The sequence below is a fragment of the Zonotrichia leucophrys genome, chromosome 3 (genome assembly GCF_028769735.1).
Source record: "Zonotrichia leucophrys gambelii isolate GWCS_2022_RI chromosome 3, RI_Zleu_2.0, whole genome shotgun sequence".
NCBI lineage: Eukaryota > Metazoa > Chordata > Aves > Passeriformes > Passerellidae > Zonotrichia > Zonotrichia leucophrys.
The window spans coordinates 107,515,128-107,539,692 of record NC_088172.1 but is presented as its reverse complement, the minus strand read 5'-3'; the positions used below and the strand labels follow the sequence as shown (position 1 = coordinate 107,539,692).

The window sequence follows — 24,565 nt, the reverse complement described above, 5'->3', positions numbered from 1 at the left end:
GCAGTGGAGAGTGTTTTGGTATTGAAACTGATCCCTTTTTGATCAGTGTCAGGGTTCAGGATCTGGATTCCTCTGTCCTTGTTTTGCCTATGATGATCATGCAGAGCCCTGGCTGTTCTCAGCAGGTCAGGGGACTTAGTGTCCTTTTCAGTCTGAGAGTCTGAGTGCGGCAACATTGAGTCCAGATGCTGAAAAACTCGGGTTCATTTTGATGCTTCACAGGCATTGAAATCCATGTTGGTTTTTCCAATGGCATTGCCTTAAGCATAAACTGATGAGCCCCAGCGTGGTTCAGGTGATGGGAGCAAGAAATCAAATCTTGTACTTTTAAAAAGTTCATTTTGGAGAATATGACGTAAAAGGGTAAAAATTGGGACAGGTCCCCGTGCCAGGGTTCCAATCATATCTGCTTGGGGGAGTGAAGGCCTTTAAACATGGCACCATGCTGAGTTTCCCCCACACTGCAGTGCCCTAAAGCTTCTAAATGAATTTAGACCCTGAAAGCTGTGAGGTTTTTCCCAGGAAAATTGTGTTAAGCACTGCAGGGCATGGACTGATCATGCAATTTTGGTTAGCACAGGACCTGTCCCATTTGCGAACCTGAAAAGAAAGGCTTACAAATACTCTGAAAAGGAGATATGATCAAATGAAATGCAATTGAAAAAAACCAAAAAACCCTCGATAATTGGGAGTTTTAGTGTCCACAACAAAGTGGTCTGGAAGAAAATGAGGTGCAGTACAAAGGTCAAAAACCTGCAAAAAATAAGCTCTCAGATGTTGGAAAAGGAGGTGAAAAAATCACAGCAGATGACACAACTTTGACAGGAAGATATGAGTGACATGGCATGGACACAAAAAAAAAAAACAAAATCAACCTTCGCCAAAGAGAATCCCATCAGAAGGCATGGCATGCCATCAAGTGTGGGGACACGGAACAAAGCTTGCCATAATTGATCCATAAAACTCCCAAAAAGAGAAAAGAAGGACTTACAAACACTCTGAAATAGCGATTTGATAAAAGAAATTCAATTGAAGGAAAATAAAAAAAAATTGGGAGATTTAGTGACTACAAGAAAGTGGTCTGGGAGAAAATGAGCTGCAGTGCCAAGGACCAAAACAGGCCAAAACTAAGCTAACAGATGTTGCAAAAGCAGGGGAAAAAATCAAGGAGGAAGACATAACTTAGAGGGGAAGATATGAGTGACATAGCATAGATACTTAAAAAAAAAAAAATCAAAAATCAATCTTGGCCAAAGTGACTCTTATCAAAAGGCACAGCATGCCATCAAATGCAGGGACACGGACCAAATCTCGCCAAAATTGATCCATTCAAATCCCAGAAAAAGAAAAGAAGTACTCACAAACACTCTGATGCTGTCATCCTATTGGAAAGCTCTCGTACCTTCTCGGTGATTTCTCATGATCAGCTCCTCACAACACTGACTCCTCCTTCTTCACAGCCAACAAACTCCATCTCTCTTCAACCAGCTAACCAACTCTTTTGTAGCACTCATGTTCTTATTGGACACAACCGTGGCCCATTAAGGGCAGGTCTGTTCCTAACCTTTGGTGATTCGTATAGCTGCAACTCCTCAGGTGTGAGACTACCTTCTGCACTGTCTTTATTTTCTTACATTCTATCCCTCCACACTCTGAAAAGGAGATATGCTGAAAAGAAATGCAATTGAAGGAAAATAAAAAAGAAAATGGGGGGATTTAGTGACTACAAGAAAGTGGTCTGGGAGAAAATGAGGTGCATTGCCAAGGACCAAAACAGGCCAAAACTAACCTCTCAGATGTTGTAAAAGCAGTAGAAAATACCAAGGAGGAAGACAAAACTTTGAGGGGAAGACATGAGGGACATGGTGTGGATACTAAAAAAAAAAAATAATAAAAGTCTTGGCCAAAGTGAAAGCCATCAAAAGGCATGGCATGCCATCAAATGCAGGGACATGGACCAAAGCTTGCCCAATTGATCCCCATTGAAATTACAAGATTTCGTTTCCCTTCCCAAAAGGAAATAACATTTCCTTTCGGGAAGGGAAACGAAATCTTGCGAACCTGAAAAGAAAGGCTAACAAACACTCTGGAAAGGAGATATAAGGAAGGTCCTGCTTGACCAGCCTGATCTCCATTTGTGATAAACCAACCTCCTTAATGAATGAAGGAAAGGCTGTGGATGTTGTCTACTTAGACTTTAGTAAAGCTTCTGATATTTTCCACAGCATCCTTCTTGATAAAGTGGCTGCTTATGGCTTGGACAGGTGCATCATTCACTGGGTAAAAACCTGTCTGGATGGCTGGGCCCAGAGAGTGATGGGGAATGGGGATGGTCTCTTCTCCAAGACAACAAGTGATTTGACAAGAGGAAAGAGCCTCAAGTTGCACCAGGTGAGTTTTAGATTGGATATCAGGAAAGATTTCTTCACTGGCAGGGGTTGTCAAGCATTGGAACAGGCTGCCCAGGAAGTGGTGGAGTCACCATCCCTGGAGGTATTTAAATGGTGTGTAGATGTGGCACTTATAGACACAATTTAGTGATGGGCTCGGCAGTGCTGGGTTAATAGTTGGACTCAATGATCTTGTCTCTTCAACATAAACTATTCTGATTCTATGATTCTCTGTCACCATGAAGTTTTCCTGCTTAGAAATATGGCCCTGCAATCAGTATCCTGCTGCATTCTTGGTATAGCAGCAGCATATATAAGTATGGAGTTGGTATTGTTAACCTTTAATTAAGATTAAATAATGAAAAAGGAACTTTACATAATTGAAGGCTTTCGTCCTACTTCATGAATAGAGATAAAACAAAGAAAGTAATTTTGCTTGATGTGATATCCGCTTTAATGTAACCTTTCTGATTAACAAAATTAGACAGCAATTAAATAGTGATCAAATCAGTCTTTATTGATTCATTATTTATAAGAAACTTCCTGGAAATGTAAGTGTTGGATCTTTTAACTTACAGTACCACAAGACAAAGCTACCAACAAAATTGACAGGCTTTATTGCATGATTATTGATGTATGCAGCAGAGTGAGATAACATTCTGACACAAGCCCTTAAAAAGGGTACTGTAATTTTGTTCAACCAAAATTCATATTTAACAAAAAAGTATGCTTTTCTGCAAAAATCGTATGCTGCCACATGCAACCCCTCGTTACTTAAGTACATCCTGTTTGGGCACTTTTAAGTTTTTCCAACGCCTCAAAACAACTTTGTATTTTTCACTTTCAGTTTTGTCAGATAATTTTTTTAAGACTACCCGCATAACTACAGCACTTCCTGTTTCTTTATCTTCACCTATTATGAGATCCAGTGTGTCACCAAGTTTCACCTGGAAACAGAAAGAGAAGATGAGTGATTATAAACATTGCCTGGGGAAATCCCCGCCATGTTCCTTTCTTTCCACTTAATATTCCTATCTCACAGGAGAGGAGGAAGGCAGCCAATACGAGACCTATTTTAGATCCTCCAGAGATGAATTTCCAGGAAAGTCATGGCAATATGCAATTACATGTCTCAGGACCTCCCATGCCAAGAGCTTCACACTCTGTGTGATACAACCAACACCTAACTCTGTAAAAAAGGTTTCACATATGTCTTTATTTCCTGTCAACACAGACACAAACCAGAAAAGTGTGAAGTTCTTCCTCCTGCCTTTAAAACAGTTTAAAGTGTTTCAAAGAACAGAGTGCTCAACAAGTGCCTGTGCTCCTCTCAAAAGTCACAGAAGCAGTATACCTCTCATAAACCAGCCTTAACTCTATGGGATCAGGAATCAAAACTTCTCATCATATTGCCCTTTGATCACAGTAGCCACAACCGAGGATCACCCTCACATAAAGAAAGGGTAGGGAGAAGTAAGTACATGTCTGGTGACCCTTCTGGCTCTCTCCTAACTGTGGTCCTGTGTGCTCTATTACAGGTACAACAGCCTTCCCTCAGCTACCCCAGTTTCAATCCCTTTCTATCCTCAAACTTCCTCTTTTTCTTTAATCATGTGCCTGCTCCACCAATATCTCAGATTTAATCATTCCTACTCCATCAATCTCACATAGTGATATCATCACTTCCTTCAGCAACTTAAAATGTTCCCTCCTTGCTGCCTTCTCCTGGCTTTCAGACTTAGATTTGACTCTCCAACCACACAAGTTTCCTGTCTGCCTCAGGGAATAAAGTTTTACCCAGGGAACCATGGTCACACCATCCCCCCAGGTGGAAGTGGTGTTAGCAATGCTGTGCATTCACCTTTGCAGAGTGGGCTAGAGGGAGAAGATCATGCCTTAGAAATTTTCTTGTATTATATTAAAAAAAAAATTTAAAAGTCTTACAGTTCTACTTTTCTTCCATAGTTTTTCTCCATTCAGCCTGAGTTCATTATTGTAGAATGCGTCTTCTACTTTACTGAAGAAAAACAAGGTTTTATTGCAGTTACAGTGTGCAGCAAACAAAATGCAATTGTTTCTTTGCAGAAACACAACACCACCATTCATAGGCAAGGCACATTTCTACACCTCTAACTTGTGTGTAAAGGACACCACTTAAGGTCAGGAGAGATTTGAACTGGAAGTAAAGAAAAGGCCTTTCACAAATATTAAATTAAATAACAGCATGTAGTTGCTCTGTGCCAGAAAAGCTGTTTCTAGAGATCTGTCTCCTGAATATCCAGTAAATACTATCCCCTTTCCTGCACCAGCCAGTTTAATAATTTGTTAGTGATCAAGTTATATGAATATTCTGTTCCAACAGCACAGTGATATCACACTTCGGCAGGTTGCATTAGATCAAACACTGTGATACATTTATAGACTGCACATTTACCTGGTGGACCTGTGAAGCTTATACTTACCAGCCCCTATTTCTCCATTCATTAAATAGTGCATTATTTTACTCCCTCAATCTCAAATTAGACCTTTTCATATTACACAGTACAGTATTTTGCATTTCCTTACTTTTAAATAAATAGGAAGTGACTACAAAATGCCTCCTCAGCAATCTTAAAAATACTGCATATAGGGAAAAGCAAAATCAGGCTGTTTCAAGGGAGGTAGGGTGAAATAAACAGGAATGTCCATACATGCAAAACATCTATTTAGAGAGTCAAAAAAGCTACACAAAAAAAAAAAACCAAACAAAAAAAAACCAAACACAAATATTGAGTTATTCCAGCAGTAAAAACTTATCAAAAGTCAAATTTTAGATGCATGACATCTTTCTCAGTAGCAAGTTGTTTCTTCTGTACTTACTTTCTTGCCATGTCTAGACCAGCTTTCAAGATCACGTCATATCGAAGAGACTGCACTACTTTTTCAAGATCCTTGTAATCTTTTACTACATTGGGGTCATTTTCAAATTCATCTTCCAAATTACTTTCATCTTCATCCTCTTCTTCCTCCTCTTCTTGTACGCTTTGTCTGCTCTTTTTAGAGCTTTTGCTGCTTTTGTTCCTCAGAGAAAGTACTGAGATATACTCTGGAGAGAGTCTTAGTGCACTGAGTCTGACTGGAGAAAAACTGAAACATCTTCTGTAGTTTACTGTGCTTGCTTGACAGCTGCAGAATAAGCTTCTCCTCCAAGTGGGATACAGTTTATTTGAGGGAAATTTCTCCCACAGTCCGATCCAGACATTTAGTTTTCTGAAAGTGCTGACGGGGAGTCTGAAGCCAGTCATAGCATAACCTAAAATAAAACAAACATTCATATGTAAAAATGAGCAACTGCTTTGATGGATTGGAAGGATTTCCCTACATATGTCATAACAGTTACTACAGAAAGATGAGTATCCAGTTCCCCATACAGTGATGCATCACCTGAAAGCACAAGGCTTTAGGTGGCTGTATGATCCGACTTTCTCGTACACTGGCCAACACTACAAAGAGCTAAGACACCAGATGAGAAACAAACGCAGAAAAGCCCAGCAGAATACTCCATTTGCAATTCTTTTTCTGGTGTTCAGCATTAACTGTACAAACACATTTGTGGCACTTCCCTCCCTACATCTGAAATACAATCACAAAATACACAGTAACGCTGCTATCTGTGTCATAAAAAGCACAGGGATATCTCTATTTATCATGAGTCATTGTCAATACAAGCAAGTTGCTGAACATTGCAATCAAGCAAATCCAGAAAAGCTGAAAGCTGCTTAACCTCCGTTTCTGCTTGTACCACAAGACCCCTGCGTGGCAAAACGCTGCACAGCGTCCCCCCCGCCCCGTTTCTCCAGATGGGAACTGGCGCCGCGGTAGCGCTCGGCAGAAATAACACGGCTCTGTGCACCGCAACAGGCGTGACACCAGGAATGACACTGCCAACAGCAGGTTCATATGAAAGCTCCCCGGTGCTGCTGTGCAAGGCTGATCAATACAACACTGCTGCTCCTCTCTCTGACCTGGGACAAGTAGGGGCATACATCTCCAAAACACCCCAGATGTCTTTCAAGGCTCTCAGAAACTGATTTACAGCCCCTACGAGCTGGGCGCTCCGCTGGCTTTTACTGTGATCTCATATCCACGGAAACACGTGTTTCCTTACGAGATTAGAGTCTGGTTTCCCCGCACCCCAGTGACCTCTGCCGAAATATTAAATGAGGCGGTATTTGTGGCTGAGAAAAAAAGCCCTGATCAATGACAGCAATTACCGACCAAATAAAAATAACCACACCTCCCCTGTATTTTTCTTGTCTCTAAATATGTGACCTTAAAACATAGGACATATAGTTTGAATTGTAGGACGGTACAGAGAGACTGCAAAAGACACAGGCCTCTCCTCAGTTCGGGGGCAAATTCCAACAGTTATTTGGAACTGCAAGAACATGCAAAGAAATATTACTGCAAATATTACTTGCAGAACGTGCAAAGAGATATTATTGCAAATATTGTTTGCAGAACGTGCTAACAAATATTATTGCTTCTTTTTAGCGTTCGACCTTAGTTTGTTCCGCGCAGGCCAGCGGGTACAAGCGGCCCAGGAGGGCGCTGAGCCCGCCCGGCGCAGCAGGCGCGCCCCCTCCGCCCCGCTGGAACCCCCGGGGGGGCAATGCCGGGCCCGGCACCCCCTGACCCGCCGGCGGGGCGCTCGGTGGCGGCGGCACCGGCACCGGGCGGCCCCGCCTTCCCCGGCGGCTGCCCCGGGAGGCCGCAGGGCCCCGGCCGCGGCCCAGACGCCGCCGGCCGCCGCCGCGACCCGGCCGCGCCGCCTCGGAGCCTTGGCGCGCCCGCCCCGGCGGCGGCGGAGGGCGGCCCGCGGGCCGGCGTTACCTGGGTGCCGGGGCGCCTCGGCCCGGGCCGCGCTGCCGTCCCCGCGCCGCCGCTCGCCCGCCCGCGGGAGGCGGAGCCGGAGCCGCCGCAGCCACGGCTCGGCGCCCTCTGCCGGGACCGGGGCTCGGCGGACTCGCTCGGCGTCCCGGGGCGGAACAGGGCCCGCTCCTTCTCCGCCCCGTGCCCGCCGGTCTGCGAGCCGGGGCGCCTCTCACGGAATCACGGAAGGGGCAAGGCTGGAAGGCGCCACGGTATTCATCTGGTCCAACCTCCCTGCCCAAGCAAGCAGTTTCAAGGGAGATAGGGTGAAATGAACAGGAATATCCAAAACATATATTTAGAGAATCAAAAAAGCTACACCCAAAAAAACAAACAAACAAAAAAAAACCAAAACAAACCAAAAACTGATGTAAAAACTTATCAAAAGTCAAATTTTAGATGCATGACATCTTTCTCAGTAGCAAGTTGTTTCTTCTGTACTTACTTTCTTGCCATGTCTAGACCAGCTATCAAGATCACATCATATCGAAGAGACTGCACTACTTTTTCATCCCAGAACACAGGGCACAGGATTGTGTCCGGGCAGTTGCTGAGTATCTCCAGATCTCCAGTGAAGAGACTCCACAAGCTCTCTGGGCAGCCTGTTCCAGTGCTTGGTTATCCCAGCAGTAAAGAAATTCTTCCTCATGTGCCGGTGAAATTTCCTGTGCATCATTTTCTGCCTGTTGCCTCTTGTCCTAATAGTTGGCACCACCAAGAAAAACCTGGCTCCATACTCTTGGCATCCTCCCTCTAGATATTTGTGACTGCCTCTCCCCTTCTGCACCCTGTGCCCTGTGGTTTGGGAGCAGAGGCTGGAGGGAGCTGGGAGAGAGGCAGGAGGGCAGGAGGCTGAAGCGGGCGTCCTGCCGATCCCTCCTCAGCAAACCGGGAGACTCCACGGGAGGAGCCCTCTGTGCTTGGGCCACCTCTGCCCTGTCCTCTGCTGGACGACTGGTCCAGCCACTGATGGTCTCCTGCTCCACTGAGATGTGCTGGAGCTGTTTCCCATTATCATTTTCCCAGCTTTCTAGGGAAGTTTTTTTTTTTTCCTGTATTTTCAGCCCCTCATGTTCTGACCAAATGCCCAAGCCAGTAAAACATTTAAAATCTCTCACTGGGGAAATCACTTCAGCAGACACACAGGTTTTCCAACCACACATTGATTTTAAGGGCTTGGCCACCATGACAATTTAATCCAAACCCCTCTGTAGCTCATGTTTTCCCTTATCCTTCTTATTTTTTTTCACATAACATCTCTCTCTTTTACTCAGCATCTCCATTACTGGAGGTAATTCATAATTTCTTTTCTGTGGAGCTCAGAAAGTAGGAGAGGGCCATTCCCTCTTCTGCCTTCTCTCAGATTTCTCTATCCTGTGCACCAATCTCTTGGTGCTTCTGATCGCTCCAATTTCTCAGCATTTGGGGAATTCTCTGTATCCATACAGAACAGGCACAGAATTCAATCAGATTGGTAGCCTCTTACCCTCATGTGGCTGCACGAGGTTAAGGGTAATTTTGGCAAATGGAAAAGCTCCGCAGCTTTACAGTTTTGCTTTAAAATGCTGGCCACCTCACCTGACAGACCAGTCATCCCTTGGAAAAATACTGGCAAATCTGAAAAGTGATGTAACTGCAGAACTACTGCTGAACAGCAGCTGTGCAATTAGCACGGGCATTATAAGTGCTTGCTTAATTTTTCACCTGTATAAACTTTGTCATAAAATGTTTGAATGGGAGGGTTTTTATGTCAGGGACATTTGGTAATGGAGCAATTAATGGGCAAAGCTATTTCCCCTCCTTAGAAACTTCACTGGGAAGAAATTTCTGAACACCTTTGTGTCTTTATGTATTTTGAATGTTCCAGTGCTAAGTTCTGTGAGATTCTGACCAATTTCAGTTGAGAATATAGCCTCTAACTTTTTTAGCACTTTTCCCCTGTATATCATAAAATATACATACATACTTACTGAGGGGGAAAAAAGAATGGTAAGAGCAACTTACTTGCATTCGTAGTGGCACATAGTGAGTCAAAACAGAAAAAAATGTCAAGAGGAGCATGGATTCCCTAAGCAGAAATGCTACCTTCTCCAAGGAGTAAAAAACCCCTCAGCCAAAACTCAACAAAAACCACCCCAAACCTGTCTTTCCATACACCCCATTCTCTTCAAATATTTTAGAATTTGATTTGTCTCATGTAGGATTAATGATCTAACATTGCTGAGAGTGAAGTTAACTTACTCCTTGTAAACCAAAATCTAAGTATTAGTGCCTTTCTATGTTGTTCAGGTATTACACATCCTTATTACCCCTTCATATTGAATGGCAAGGTAAAGAGTGTGTCTGAAGTCACTCCGTCTTTTATATTTTAAAATAGGATGATACTGTTGCATCTCACAGAAGCAGGAATTATTCAGATGCAGAAGAAATGCCACTTGGTTGTCATGAGCAGGCATCACAAATCTGATTTATGTCATCATTTCGCAACCCCAAACAGAGACATCACCTCTGTCACACTTGCTGAATTTCCTAGTCCAGCTATGAGGGCAACTGTTCCAGTTGTACTGGTTGGAAAGGACATCATGTTATTATTACATCTCAGTCATGAAAGCAGATGCTTACCAAAGTTTTTTGGGATTCCCGCCCCCCCACGCTGCCAGGATTCATTCAGCCCTGGACTGTAGAGGAACTTCAGCATCTCTCAGGTCTTCTTGACAGACTCCCACGCCACAGTGTTGAAGGGTCATGAAAGGGAACTCCCAGCACGGGTCAGTATGTGCACTTTTTAATAAAGAACGATGCAAAAATTAAGTTGAGAATGATTAATCCTGCTTTTTATATATGGGACTGTAATTACAACCAAAATGTTCCGAGGGGGTGAAGACCTCAGTGTAGTTTTTCTCAGTCTACCATTAGATGGCACTGAAAAGCTCCTCTCAAAGCTGTCAGGGCTCAGGCTTCCCGCACGAGAGGCTTTGCTCAAGCTCACTTCAGTCATAGCTATCTCTCAGCAGGATGTTCTTTAGGCTGCTTTCAGATTACTTTTTTTTTTTTTTAATATAAAACCTCAGCAACATACAGTCAAAAGATTCAGGGTCGGTAAGAAACAGTGATCATTCATCTCTGGCAGATTCATGGTGATCTATTTTATTTTTTATTAGTCTGACCAAGTGTATTCTTGCCATGGCTATTCTCATAGGATTGATTAATTTCTTTTATTTCCAGTGGAGTCATCTCCTCTCTAGGAAGGGTAATTCTTCTCTTGTTTGATTTTCATTTTGTATATTTCACTGTACTCCCTATGCCATTCACTCACAAGGAGATTAGTCTTTTAGGTTTGATAGCTCAGAGAGAAAATTCTCAGTAGCTTTTGAGCTGTATGTTTGAATCTGTAACTAGGAATTCCCTCCCCACTGCCTGGGGTTTTTTGTTACCTTTGTTTTCCTGCAAGGTCAGTCGAGTGGCAGTGCTGGATCTGCTGACACTCATTGCATCTCAAAATAAAGAGCCCCATGCTGCCATTTGGGTGCTGTGAGTAGCTCTGACTAACATTCTGCAATGCACATCTCACCAGATCACTTGTCTCTGCAGATTTAGCTCCAGCATTGCGTTGTTGAGACCACACGCTTTTTAACTTACAGTGCTTATTTCAAGGTGAGAAGGTGACTGGACAGTGTTCTATGCATATTTATGCTGCCTGGCCAAACAGAGTGTTCCCATACGAGCATCACCTTTAAGTTTGTCCATATTAATTTGAATAATGAGCTTTCTGACTGCTAATTCACCTCTTCCAATGTCATACCTATTGTAACTGCTTAGACATTCTTTTTTCTTAGTCCATAGCCTAGAGACAATTCCTCTAGTTGGTTACTTGCATTCAATCTGTGACCAAATAATCCTATCATCTGTTTCTCTAAAGCCCCTCTCTGAAAAATAATGCAGCAGAATCTTCCTTTCCAGCTCTTCCAGTGCTGCCTTTTCAGCTGACACGCTGCTCTAAACTTCCCTTTCTCACACATTTGCCCATATAATCTACTGTGCTATCTTTAACTAAAAAATATTGTACTTATTCTCTTTAGGATACCTTTAATGTATTCAGCTCTTATCCCAGCACAGTGAAACCTCTGTTTCTCTCTACTTACCAACTCTTTGTGTTGCCATTTCGTCTCTTGTGGTAACGACTGCATTATGATCTTCTGTCTGTTTTTTTTCCTGCAGCCACATTGACATCCTGCAAGAGAATCTCTTGCAAGTTTTCACAAAGCACCTTTACTTGCAGTTTACTTATTCCTTGAAAACCCATCTTAGACATTAAAGATGGTAATTAGGGGAGTAGGGGAAGGTAGATGAATTTCAGGTATTGTTTTGTATTTCTTTAAGTGATGGAGATACAACCACTTGTTAATGTAGCATTCTCTCTTTTTTTCACCATCCTTTTCGCTACCTGGCTAATTTGGCTTTTGTACTCTTATTATCTTCTAAAGAAAGAGGCTACATTGATCCATGATAAGAAAGAAGACGGAGATGGATGATGCAGGTTGCTCTGATTTGCACTGAAGAAGTGATGTGAGGCCACTCCATCAGACAGAGCATGGTGAACCACCTAAACCAGAAACTCATTGCTGCCTTGCCAGTGAAAACTGGTGTTACATCAGTGGTTAAGCAAGTGGGAGGAAAACAGTGAGTAACTTCCTTCAGCCAGTCTGGTATTAAATCCAGCTGCACCAAGATTAAAAGCTCTGCAGTTTCACTGCTAATTCTTTCATTTCCCAGTTTGGTGAGAGCTTTGCAATGAGATTTGTTTTGTTGTTTCACCCTCACTTTCTTGTTTGCTAATTGTCTAAAACACAAAAATTTTTTGGTAGGAAAAGTTATCGTGCTGTTTCCTAAGACAGGATTTGAGACTTTCATTCATTCTGTAGTGAACATGTTCAGATTCTGCTGGTGTTGGTTGCTGCTCTAGGATTTATCTACCTACACCAACAGTGGGTGGCAAATGCAATAAAACCCAAACCCAATCAATTAAGCATTCATTATTTGAACCTTATTTATTAGCCATAAAACAACATAGTCCATGAGCAAATGTTAAGTAGTTTGAATTATTTGTTTACTTTGGTGTTTCCTCTGTATTCTTCTCAGATTAATGTCTTTAGTTCTTATAAAATAATGTTCTCTTTTCTAATTGATAGCAACTAATTCAAGATATACACATGCAGGTTTAGCATTATTAATTTCCAGTGGGGAAATTTCAATTGTTTGTCCATGTATGTATAATTAAAGTTTCCTTAAAACAAGCAAACTAAAAGCCCCAAACAAAACCAAACCAACAATATTTTGTGTCAGGTTTGCTTTTAAAAGCATAAAAAAAGGCTGAGCAAAGGACTTCAGCTTCCAGTGTGACTCAGGGACCAAATTTTCTTGATTAGCATCTGTAAACAGAAAAATTTATCTGTTTCAATGCACCTTTGAGATACACACACACATAAACACACACACACACAAACACACACATAGAGATATAATATCAATAAAGGTGCAGTAAAGAGGGATAAAATGTCAGAATAATATTGCTTGGTGTCAAGGCTGTCCTGCCCTTTCACAATGTGCAGCTCCAGAGGTGTAAAAGATGTGCAAATCCCATGGTAGAAGATCTGGGATGCTTTATCTCCCAGGAAAGCATGTCCTTGCAACACTAGCTGTTTCAGCTCTGGGTGTTCTCATCACCGTGTGACCACTCCTTCTCTGTACCTTGCATAATGATACCATGTGATAAAGTATTCACCATTTAAAAGATACATGAAGTCCTAACACTCCTAGTGATACATGATACGTTTCCTTTCAGCAGTTCCTCTTTTCAAATCCTAGACTGGTCCCTTTTTCTATTATGAAATGGGAAGAATAGCTGATCTACTTTACACATGTTTTAATCCTGTTTGTTCTTATTTTGATTTAAAATATTGTGTCTTCCCATCCAACTTTAGATCTTCCTGTTTATCAGATTTCTCCATGGTTCGTTATCATTACTTTGTTATCTCTGCCTGTCCTCTACTCAAACTAGAAATTACCCAGAAAAGATTACAAAAGAATAACCCCTTCAGGATGCCATGCAGCAGTAATTAATTCTGAACCTAGGTATTCCATAAGACAGCTCTCTTTTCATATAGACTATCTTCTTGATAGCTGTGGGTAAAAATCTGCCCTGTTAACTGGCAAAGAGAAGGCAGTAAATAAACAATGACAACAAAAACCCAAACCACAATACCAAGGAAACAATAGCAAACAAAAAAAAAAAAAATGGAAGCAGAATACAAGATCCAGATTGCAAGGTGCAAGTGTTTAACATTTCTCAAAAGAGGACAAAAACTTCCACTGCTATCAGAAAAAAAAATGCTTCGTATGCAGGGCTGAAAACGTAGGTCCTGTAAAGTGTCAGGGATAGAAGAAATCACAGCAGTCATAAACTAATGATGATGATTAAAATGACTAATAAGGATGCAAGGATTTTCAGTGTATATATTTTCATTTGTGTGGAAAGAAGCACAGCAAAGTAGCAGTATAGTATGAGGATAGCTAACTGTCTATCCCCAGGTAAGAGAGGTAATGCAGAATATCAAATCCAGTGAAAGAAATCACAGCTAGGGCTCAAGATAATGATAAGAAGAACTTGGCTACAATAATTGAAATTACTAATAAGTTTCATCATAAAAGGAAAATTCAGGGAGATGGGAAAAGTGCTAACATTGCACTATTGCTCAAGAACTGGAGTGAGATAATCTCAAAACTGCATCAAACCACAAACAAAACAAAACAGCTGGAAAAAATTGTTCTTTCTAAGCTGCATCAATGAAGCTGTTGCATGATGAAGTCTTATCTTGAGTAGAGTGTGCTACTTTGGAAAAGGTGATCTAATTAAGACAGATTTGAGAGAGTACAAAGGAAAGTGACAAAAAAAGCATTGAAATCCTGTGAAGAAAGCTTGAAGGAATTGAATCTGTTCCTCAAACTACAGGAAAATATAGTGGCAAATGTCAGAGTGAATCATCTATACTCTTTTAGGAGTTGGTGAAGTGATGTCAGAATCTCCAGGAAGTGATTAATCTATTTCAGATGTCTGTGTTGAAATGAGATTATTACGTCATAGAAGCACTTGTTTCCTTTCATCATCCATCAAGGGTTTCCAGGGAGCCTCACTTAGATGTAGATGGCTGCTGTCATGCAACCTTTCCTTCTTCAGTGCAAAGTGTCTGATATGTTTTCAACCAGTAAACACTTTGCTACAAATCTGGTCATCATTATTATCTGTGCCCTTTACTATGCAATGCAATAAATTGTTGCAGTACAATGTAAACTTGCAGCAAGAAGACTTAAGAGAATATTATGCAAAGATAGTTTGGCAAACAAGCAGAAGGCCTATGGGCTGGGGAATGTCCTTCACTGATTTTTTTTCTGAGTGTAATGTTTAAACTTTCCTCAAATCAGAATAAATGGCCTTTGGTCATTTTTACTTCTTCATGTCTATAGACCTGTTATCTGACATTATGCCTCATGAGTGAAGGAAAGCTCTGCCTTGCTTTTGTCCTATTCCAAGTAGCATGATCCCAAACAATTCCTGACCATGGAAAAGTTCAGGGACAGCTATGTACCAACAGGCAGCTTAGACTTAGCCTCCATCTTCTGGAGACTAAGAGAGTTTAATAGTGTGGACAGGGTTAGACGTGTCAGGTGGCCTGAAGGCCAAAGAACAGGCTCTGCTACCATTTAATTTGTTTGTATTGATGTCACCCAAGAGTTTGTTTCACTTAAGCAGAAAGGTGTGCTTTCAAGCAGATCTGAAGCCACACCTAATTGTGTAGGCTGACACCATCCCTTGAAGTCAAATGATCCATGGACATTAAAGCAGCAACCCTTACACATTTCTTCTTGAGACTGTTTCTGGAATCACAATTTCCCTTCTGCTCAAACTTCCAGGCTTACAATTCCAGGTCTGGAAATCATGGTTTTGTTTACTATAACTATAACCATAACTATACCTCTAACTAACCAGCCCAACACCTTTGTCTCAGACCAATACAGATAGGAAACAGTGCCACTGCTGGGATCCTGGTTCTGCATCATGGCAGCAAGGCCCATGTCTGAAGACATGTGTAGCTGAATCTAATCAACATTCATTACCAATAAATGTAGATTTGCATTACCACCAATCATTAAAAGCCTTCCATTAAAAGCTTTACTAACAAAAATCTAATATGAACCCTTCACTGGAAGAGGAAATGCAATCCTCAATATATATTCTGAGTTCTTATCCAAGACACATGCCAAACAGCTTTGTCCAGTTGTCTAAAATTAGTTTCAGCCAGTCCCATCAGTATTTCAGTCTTGTTCTGCAATGGTAGTGAAGATGCAAATGTAAGGAAGGGTACTTCAAAATATCTGGCAAATTTTGATTATATGGCTGGAGCTGCTGCAACTAAAGTCCTTTCCTTTAGTAGAAAGGACTACTTGTTTAGTAGTCCTTTCTACTAAACAAGCAGCAAGAGAAGGACCAGACTAACTAATGAAATATTAGAAAATATTGACCTGTGAGTTTCTCAAGGCAGAACCATATGCTAAAAATGGATATCAAGGAAACATCACCAGATTATGTCAGCTTAGATCAGCATATGTGGGCTACTTGATGAACACTGCTAAAATGGACTTCTCCAAATCTGTCTTTTGAAAAAACATCAGGTTCTAATACATAAATACATGAGTTCACAGGTGGGTATTAACTAAAATAACTCATAATATGACTCAGGTGAGTACTGAGAGCTGCAGTAGCCTGAGTAGCTGCAGTAGGTGCTTCACCCTGAAGTGGGTGAAGATACTGAGAGGACCCACAGGGTGTAGTAAGTTCTAATATATAAGTATTAAGTTCTAGTCTATGTACAACCAAGGAGAGTGAAGAGCTGGCTGGGGGAACACAAGATTCAGTAATTCTCACTGGCAATTGATGATCCTCAAATATTTTGGATGGATCAAGATTAGCATCTAAAAGGTAAGAGTAAATTAATGGTTAACTCAAAATTATTTCTCATTCATTCCACTTAATGCTCTGTCTCCACTTAATTTGCTAAAGCTTTTTATTTAAATGTAATGTATTTGAATAAATTACTTATGTGTCTTGTAGACTTCTCTGCCTCCTTTTGTAGACAACTGTTGGGGTTTTCTGCCAGTCAGTTGAGCTGATCTTGTTTTCCAGTGCATTATGCAAAGCAGCACAAGTTTTGCTTCTGCTCACTGAACTGAGAGCTATGCCTATTGCGAAGTTCAATCAACTTAAAAGTCACTAGTGGAATATACACATGAACTTACATTTAACTCAAAAGATCAAGATCATTTTCTCCCTTCTCTTTGCTAACCTTTCTAATCAAATACTATGTATTTAACTGGGACAGGTGCTGACCTATGGATAAAAACTAAAGGAAGCAGAACAACAGGGATTCAACAATATTTAACACTGGGTCTCAGCATGATGAGAACCCTAAGAGCACACTGCTATCAAAGGGTGTTTGATTGAGGGAGCACATTGTCTTTTCTGAAAGAAAAATATCTGAAATTCCTTTTGGCCACCAGATAGCAGTACTTCACTTCGTATGGTTCTCAGCTCACAGCATTCCTTGCCTTGTTGAAAAATCCATATATTGGATCCTGGGCTCTTGCTCAGATATATCTTTTGCAGACCTCATGATAGACTTCAGCTGTAAAAAAAAGATTTTGGAATTAGGAATGCAGATGATTTATGTGTTCAGGAGGAATCAATACTGCAGCTTTCCTGAATGGGGAAAGTTGGTTGTACAAATCTAATGGAGTGTTAGGTGTTATAATTTCCAATGACAAAAGCTTCAATGAAAATCTTGGGCTTAAAATATTTTTAGCATTTCTCTCTTGCTGATAGAACATTTCCTTATTTATATTAGTATTTCAGGAATACTTCAAAAAGGCTTTCTTTTGGCCTCCAAACATAAACTTTACAGAGTTTTACTATTTCTGTAATTTATAATTTCTGCCAAATGTTGTTAAACCTCGGGATTTTTTCTTTATTTTTAAGTAGAGGAACAGCCTTCACAATGTTTTTAGAAGAAAGAATTATACCCTCATTTGCACTGAAACTTGTTAAAACACCAGAAGTGCAATACACTGTATAATAATAATAATAATAATAATAATAATAATAGTCAGTTGTATCATGCTCTATTGGTTCATGTCACCTTACAAGAACTGTGCATCATCTTCTTTTTTTACAGTTACAGACCTCAGGCAAGATACCCAGGTAGAGAGAATGGGAAAGGCCATCTGACTGTTATTCTCTCATTCTCATCTGTCCTGGTGTTGACATTTAAGTGTCTCAGCTGCTGCTTCAACCTGGAACAGCCAGTTATGATCCCTATGGGATCATGCAACAGCTGTATCACTTCCTTTTCTCCCAAACAAGATGGGAGAGATAATAATGGCAACCATCTCAGTCAGATTTACACTAGAATATTCTTTGCTTTAGCTATTGTTGAGCCCTAACTGGATTCCCTTCATTTTTCATCTCCTCCATGGAATCTGGTGTCAGAATCACGTGAGCCCTGACTTTATTGCTGTGATTCACATGACTTCTCTCACAGGGAATTTCACTTTTCTGTAGTGTTAGGCTTATCTACTGAATGAAAAGGTGACCTTTCCCCCCATTTGTGAGTCATTTAACTATGACGACCAAAACTGACTGTTGGCAAGGCGAAGTAGTGATAGAAATGTTTTCAGCTTTGTCACTCCTCTGTCATTTGAAGTCCACCACAGTTCTCTTCTTTCTCTCCTTATAGCTCCATAATCATGAAAACCCCTCTTCTGGCATCCAGCTTTCAGTGGATTCACAACCAGAGAATATTCAGAGACCATCAATTTGTTGACTGTTCCCATAGTTACTCTATTGACAGACTATGTCTCTTTATAGTTAAGGGCTGGACTGTGGCTGTGATCAGAATGAAGGAAATGTTGCTTCACAAGTGCTTCAGACTTTGCATAGCTCTCAAAAGCTCTTTTATCCTGGTTTTATATCTTTTGTCCAAGGATTGATATCTTGGGTGGTACAGCTTGCAAAATGCTTTATTTCTGGAAAAATAAAATTACCATAGCTTTGTCAGGCATTCTGAAAGAATTAATGAAAGACTTCATTTGGAACTAAATATTCTTGTCCAACACAAGTCCCAGCACCTGGTTCTACAGTGAGGTTCTACACCGCATCTCTCCACATTTCCTGTGCTTTTGGACTGAGTTCTAGCAATGTCCTTGGAAGCTCTTCAAAAGCAGTCCAGTCCCTGAAGATGGCCAACGAATTCTGTAGTGTTGGACTTGGGTATCTCCTCACACTTTGTTCTGAGATAAACACAAATCTGTCCAATTTTGAAACCTGTTTTGTCTGAGCCAACAGAAAATCTTAGATAGAAACAATTGGTTTGTGACGATAGAATCAGCACATGGGTGTCTCTTTTTTGTAGTTTATTAAGAGGACACAGACTATTTTTGTTCAGTTGTCTATATACTGAGACATCTGAAAGGTCATCTCAGGGCCTCACCAAATCAGACTTCAGTCAGCCAAGGGGGGAGATACAATTACAGCATTTACTGAGCCAGAAGGTAGAACCTCGCCTACACAGAGGCTACAGCTGGAAGAACTTTTTGTTCCACTTGTTACATAGGTTTCTTTAAAGAATAATGGTAATAATAAAATATTTAGATCCAAAGAGTGCTTGAAATTGCAACCTGTGGTCTGAAGCCTGAGCACTGATGGTGAGGCAGCTCCGAACAAGATGGGATCTTAACTCCCCAGCTTTTTTTCCACTGCTCCAGCCATTCAGAAATATTTACAGCCACTTTTACCTTTCCTTCTTTCGCTCTTTTTTTTTTTTTTTAATGGAAAAAGCCTGATGTTTTTATAAACACAAGCGTTTCTCTGGAGTAACTGCAGCTCGAGCGCCACAGCCCTGTGCCAGTCCCTCCATACCAGAACACGACGCCGGCACTAGAGGGGGGGCAGCGCCTGTAAGAGCCCAGGGGAGCCGGCAGAGCTCCGGGTCTGTCGGAGAGGGTTCGGCAGGAGCCGAGCGCGCCCGGTCCCGCGGGACAGCCCGGGCAGGGGCAGCGGAGCCCCGAGCGGGACCAGGGGGCGGCCGCGGCTTGCGGGCCCCGGCGGGAGCGGAGGGCGGGAGCGGAGGTGCGGGGCGGAGGAGGGAAGGCGGCGGGGCGTTCACGGCAGCCCGCGCCGCTATAAAAGGGGCCGGGCGCGGCGGAGCGGCGCATCCCTCTCGCCCGCAGCCACAGCGGCAGGAGCAGCACCAGCATCGCGCCGGGACAGCAGCAGATGGGCATGGGGACGGCGCTGGCGGTGCGGCTCGGCCTGGGGCTCCTGCTCCTTGCCCTCCTCCTTCCCACGCAGGTGAGCCCCGGAGCGGCTCGGCGCTTTCCCTCCGCCGGCCCCAGGCGGGACGCGGGAGCGGCCCCGCCGACACCCTCCCCGGCCGCCTCGGCAGCGGCGGAGGGCGGGTTCCTCCCGAGAGGAGCTCCCCCGTCCGTGTGCGCTGTCCCGGAGCCCGCCGTGGGTGGCGGCGGGCGGGAGGAACGAGCCCGGGCAGCCCCGGCTGCGGACGGGCGGGGATGGGCGCGGCGGGGCGAGCCGGAGCCCTGGGACGGCGGTGCCGCGGATTACCCCGGTCACATCAGAAAAGATCGAGTTGGAGTTGGCCGCCTGTTTTTTTTTTCCCGTGGGATCCTCGAGGGATAGCCGCGGAACCGCGGTGTGAGCGGCAGCTGAGCGTTCATTGCCCCGCTCATCTGGGGGAGAGCGATCCCTCCCAAGCCGAGAGAGCTCCGGGAAGGTTTTGCAGCGGAACGCGGGTCTGGTCCTTCTCCCACCCAAAGCTCTGGGGCTGCTCCTGGGCTGGGCTCTCGGCAGGAGCGGGAGGTTCAGGGCTGGAAGCGAAGGCGCCGGGCTCCGGCTGCTGCGCTGGCCGAGCCGTGCCCTTAGTGCACCACCTTGGCGCAAAGGTGATGGATGCAGGAGCGATCCGCTTCTCTTTGAGCGGCCAAGCCGAGCGAGGCTCGCAGGTTCCGTGTTGGTGTGTTGTTCCTAGAGACCACCTCCTCAATAGGGTGAATAGCATAGTATCAGAAAAATGAACAGCAACGGCACTGCTGAATCGTGTGCCCTCCTCCTCTCTTTGTTTGCAAGGAAGGGCATTATCCCTTCTCCTTTGTGCTCAGTGGAGTCTTACCCTTGGCAGTGATTGAGAGAAGGATCAGACCCTTTGGGTTGCCGGTATTTATCACATTTACGCTGAGAAAACCTCTGGGGTCCCATCTACTGTGATGCTGGGGAACTTGGACATAAGCCCATTCGCTTCCACCAAAAAAAAAGAGAAAATACTCAGCAACTAGTCTTTTTTTGTTTAAAACCAAGAAAACTTAAAATATACATAACCAAGAGTGGAATGATGGTGGAGTCTTTGTATGGAGACTCAAAAAAATTCCAGGGCAGGCTGGGACTTGCCTTGTAGGTTATTAACTCAGCAATTCACTATTGATCACTTTCAGACCGGTTTTAACAGAAACTTCAACACAGCGATTTTTATCCTGCAGTCCTAAATTGCTTCCAACACGGTGCCGATTGCCAGAAATGCTAAATACCAGAAGCTTTACACCATTCTTATGTTTTTCTATTGTATGGGTTTTTTATAGTAGGAAATACCAAAAGAAAATGATTATGCAATTTTCTAATTAATTTAACATAGACTTCATTGCTACAGTATTGAGGGATTGATTTTTTTCCTCCTGTTAATCTATTTTCTCAGCAGTACTAGAAACATGAGAAAATAAGGACACCTTTTGTGGACAGAACTACTTATTAAACTGACTAACTTCTTTTTAAAAAATATGGTTTTACTTGAATTAAGTCTAAGAGCTTACCAGAATGCTCTGGTAGCGTACAAGTTTGCTGCCATGGGGTTGAAGCCAAGGTTCCTGTATTAGGTTCATTTTTGGGGATGAGATAATGTGATTTTTGCTCTTGTGTTTCATCCTTGTGTTTCACGTGCTTTTTTTCACAGGAATAAACATACTTTAGGTTATCTTTGAAAATTTTCCTGTGCATGTATAGGAAATAACTTGATATTGAGGTTGCACAGAGTGCAAGTTTTTGTTCTGTCCCTATAATGCAGTTATGAGGGGAAAAAGGTATTTTTTATTTTGCTTTCTGTCAGCATTTTTAAAATTTGCTAATATATGGTCTTTTCACTGTACTTCTTTTTTGTGTCTTCTAGAATGCCGATAGGTTGTGATTTATTCAGTATGGTTTCATTGTTCTAACTTCTGCAGTTCAGTGCTACCACAGCAAGATAAGAGAGGCTGAAATATTAAATCCACTCACATTAAGCCCCACCATTTTTTCAAAGGAAGCTGCAGACCAGCCCCAGAAACAGTATCAATAGATTCTTGACCATTGTTTCCTCATATTTTTGCTTGTGGCTTGGTCTGCAAACACAGACTGCAATTCACACAGTTGTTTGAAAGTCTTTCTTATCCTAAGATCTGCCTTTACACAGCTCTACATTTGCACTTTTTTTTTCCTGAGGTTTTTTGAAACCTGTGTCTTCTAATGTAGGGAGGGATTAAAGGATTTCCATAAAGAAATAGTTATGTAAATACATTTAGAAAAATATTAGATTTATTTCTTTAACAAATCCCACACGTGCAGTTCAGAATGTCTTTGTCCCTAAGTGCACAATGAAAGGCGTGAGCATTTGTATGTATCATTGGAGTGCTGTGTCTGAGGGGGGCCACACGGTGTTCACTGCTTCTAATATGTGTTCTGACTTTTAAAAAGAGACAATATAACCCTTTTTGTTACTTCCTCTCCTTTCCACATTCTAGATCTACTGTGGTCCCAATGGAACAAGTCCAACACCTTCAAACAATTCTTCAGCAAATTCCACTTCTCTGTCAGCTGTCACAAATTCACTGAACAATACCACCACTCACGGACATGGAAATTCTCTTCACTCAACCACAAGTCTTTTTTTCATTCTCTCCGTTTCTCTTCTGTATTTTTGCTGTTAAGAGACTCTGGCATGGAAATGGCTACCACTCCCCACCCCGTTTCCTGAACCGCCCGAGATGGCTAGATCTCCAACCCAGCATGAGAAGAAATCAATCCAAACTCCACATCAAACCAGCTTGGTTCCACTCCATACTCAAATTAGTACCAGTCTGACCTAGAGAAACACTCAGTATTCTGACTTTCAAAGCTGACCAGTGTGAAAAGATCAGCTTCAGCAAGGAGGTAAAATTATGAGCTCTTTCACCAAATGAGTTGGAATCCAAAAAACAAGATGGAAACAAAAAGAGACAGTACTGACAAACCAAATTTAAAGCTGAGAAGAAATACAGTATCTTATAATAAGGATGGATAATAACACTCCACGAAGAAAAAAGGCTAGAGAGTTTATCTACCATTTAGAATAAGGACTTCAAGAGTTTTTATTTTTTTGTTTAAGTTCGAAAACATCAACAGGCTCATAGAATCCCTAGAAAACACAGAAAAGCTCAAATAATTCTGTTTCTTACACAGCCTGTATGGTTATAACTTATGGGTATTAGGATGTATGAAAAAGAAACAACATCAGTGAAAAGGGTTTCTTCTAGATTTAATTTGTATTAAATTGTTACAAGGCTAAAATAGAATAACAAATTTTTTGCAAGAATCCTCTTATTTAACCAAATGGTTAGCCAGGCAGGGCTAGTTTTGAAATAGCTAAAACCCCACCAGTTTTCATAAGAGTGGAATTATTTATGGTGGGAATTTGAATTTGACATTTTATTTAAATTGTTTGTATATTAAACCATATGTGCCAGAGAAAGGAGGTGTGGAAACATTAGAAAAAGTACCAGGAGCTTTTTGTAAATGAAATTCAGAAAGAACGAACGAATGAACAAGCAAGTCAATGGATGTATGTCTCCTATTTCCTTTATTTCTCCTCCCAAGTTGTATAAGTTTTTTGCTCCTGGAACTTTCCTTAATTATGAAGGATTTATGAAATCTTATGAATAATGTTATAGTGTTGCTTTTTTTTTTCTTTTTTTTTTTTTTTTTTTTTTTTTTTGGCACAAGGTGAATAACTTACTGTTTTTTGAAGAGTTTTAATTGTGATAGTCTACTTTAAACCTGGGCTAATATTTGTGGTTGGGAGAAGGAATGGGGAGAGGAGAGCAAACCGCCAAAAAAAAAAAGAAATTAAATGAACAGGTGTTTGGAATATGAAGACTGGAGTCTTAATTTAATCACTGAATTTAAAAATTACCTTTGTAAATACTACTTTTTAAAAATTTTTTTCTGAATCAAAATTGCTACACTTGCACAGATTGTTTCTGTATCATCCAACACTTTAGAAAATATTATCTGGTACTTGATCTTAGCAAGCTTTGTTGAGGAGGTTCAACTACCTTGATGATGATACCTTGTCAGAAAAAAATTAACTATGTTGATATGATCACATGTGTGAATGTACATGATCATACCACTGTCTGTAGATATTTATCTCAGTATAAGATCATGTCAAACATGAGTGGCTCTCTAATTTTTTTAATACACATCTGTCTTTCAGTTATATTACCACCAATTCACAGTATCATATATTAGTAGCAGGCTAACACAAATTCATGTCAGTGGGTGTACATGGACATTTCCTTATGCTTATCATTTGTATCCAGTAAAGTGTTAATGATTGTATTTTGTGTTTGTGTAATAATGCTTTGATTTATTAGCTACTGATTTTCATTGAAAAAAACTGTAAATAAAACAGTGGGCAGGCAATGCATTCTAGATGCACTTCCAGACACTTCTACAAAAACCTGTACCTTGCCTGTGTTAAGTGAATGAACTGTTAAGCAAGATGGTATATGTGATTAAAAACCTCAAGGTCTAGAAATGCTGAAGTGTAATTAGTTTTATTTCTCTGGAAGGTTTTGTGCCACTGGGAGTCTGGATTTTGCTTTGAAACCAGGGAGTGAGATTTAGTTAGCATCTCTAGTAACTGTAGTAAATTTTCCATGCTTATTCAGACTCTTCCCTTTTAAAGCATGACTATGTTTTCATGTTAGACAAACAGTGCTTAGACAGTTTTCTTTATTTCTTTTGGTGGCAATGAGCAGTTTTCTTTCTGGTGGCTAAAACTGTTTCTCAGCTACTGGGT

The 24,565-nt window shown here is 41.7% G+C and overlaps 2 protein-coding genes across 2 annotated transcripts; one reads left to right on the top strand and one right to left on the bottom strand.

Moving 5' to 3' along the window:
- Window positions 1-2,886: 2,886 nt before the first annotated feature.
- Window positions 2,887-7,338, bottom strand: MTRES1 (mitochondrial transcription rescue factor 1). Its single transcript, XM_064707100.1, has 4 exons — window positions 7,263-7,338; window positions 5,250-5,682; window positions 4,335-4,407; window positions 2,887-3,337 (listed from the first exon to the last, which is right to left on the bottom strand). Exons 2-4 carry the CDS (start codon window positions 5,672-5,674, stop codon window positions 3,161-3,163), a joined length of 675 nt encoding a protein of 224 aa, XP_064563170.1. The 5' UTR covers window positions 5,675-5,682; window positions 7,263-7,338; the 3' UTR covers window positions 2,887-3,160.
- A 12,265-nt stretch (window positions 7,339-19,603) lies between these two features.
- On the top strand, window positions 19,604-24,301 carry CD24 (CD24 molecule). The gene is made up of 2 exons (XM_064709875.1): window positions 19,604-19,758; window positions 22,248-24,301. The coding sequence occupies exons 1-2, from the start codon at window positions 19,684-19,686 to the stop codon at window positions 22,431-22,433; spliced, it is 261 nt and encodes an 86-aa protein (XP_064565945.1). The 5' UTR covers window positions 19,604-19,683; the 3' UTR covers window positions 22,434-24,301.
- The last annotated feature ends 264 nt before the right edge of the window (window positions 24,302-24,565 follow it).

Bases quoted from the DNA above. Each gene is read 5' to 3' on its own strand.
- CD24 (XM_064709875.1), top strand. From the start codon at position 19,684: ATGGGCATGGGGACGGCGCTGGCGGTGCGGCTCGGCCTGGGGCTCCTG. The intron at 19,759-22,247 runs GTGAGCCCCGGA...TCCACATTCTAG, and splicing joins CCCTCCTCCTTCCCACGCAG to ATCTACTGTGGTCCCAATGG.
- MTRES1 (XM_064707100.1), bottom strand. From the start codon at position 5,674: ATGACTGGCTTCAGACTCCCCGTCAGCACTTTCAGAAAACTAAATGTC. The intron at 4,408-5,249 runs GTAAGTACAGAA...GTTTTTCTTCAG, and splicing joins GGTCTAGACATGGCAAGAAA to TAAAGTAGAAGACGCATTCT. The intron at 3,338-4,334 runs GTAAGACTTTTA...TTCTGTTTCCAG, and splicing joins TATGGAAGAAAAGTAGAACT to GTGAAACTTGGTGACACACT.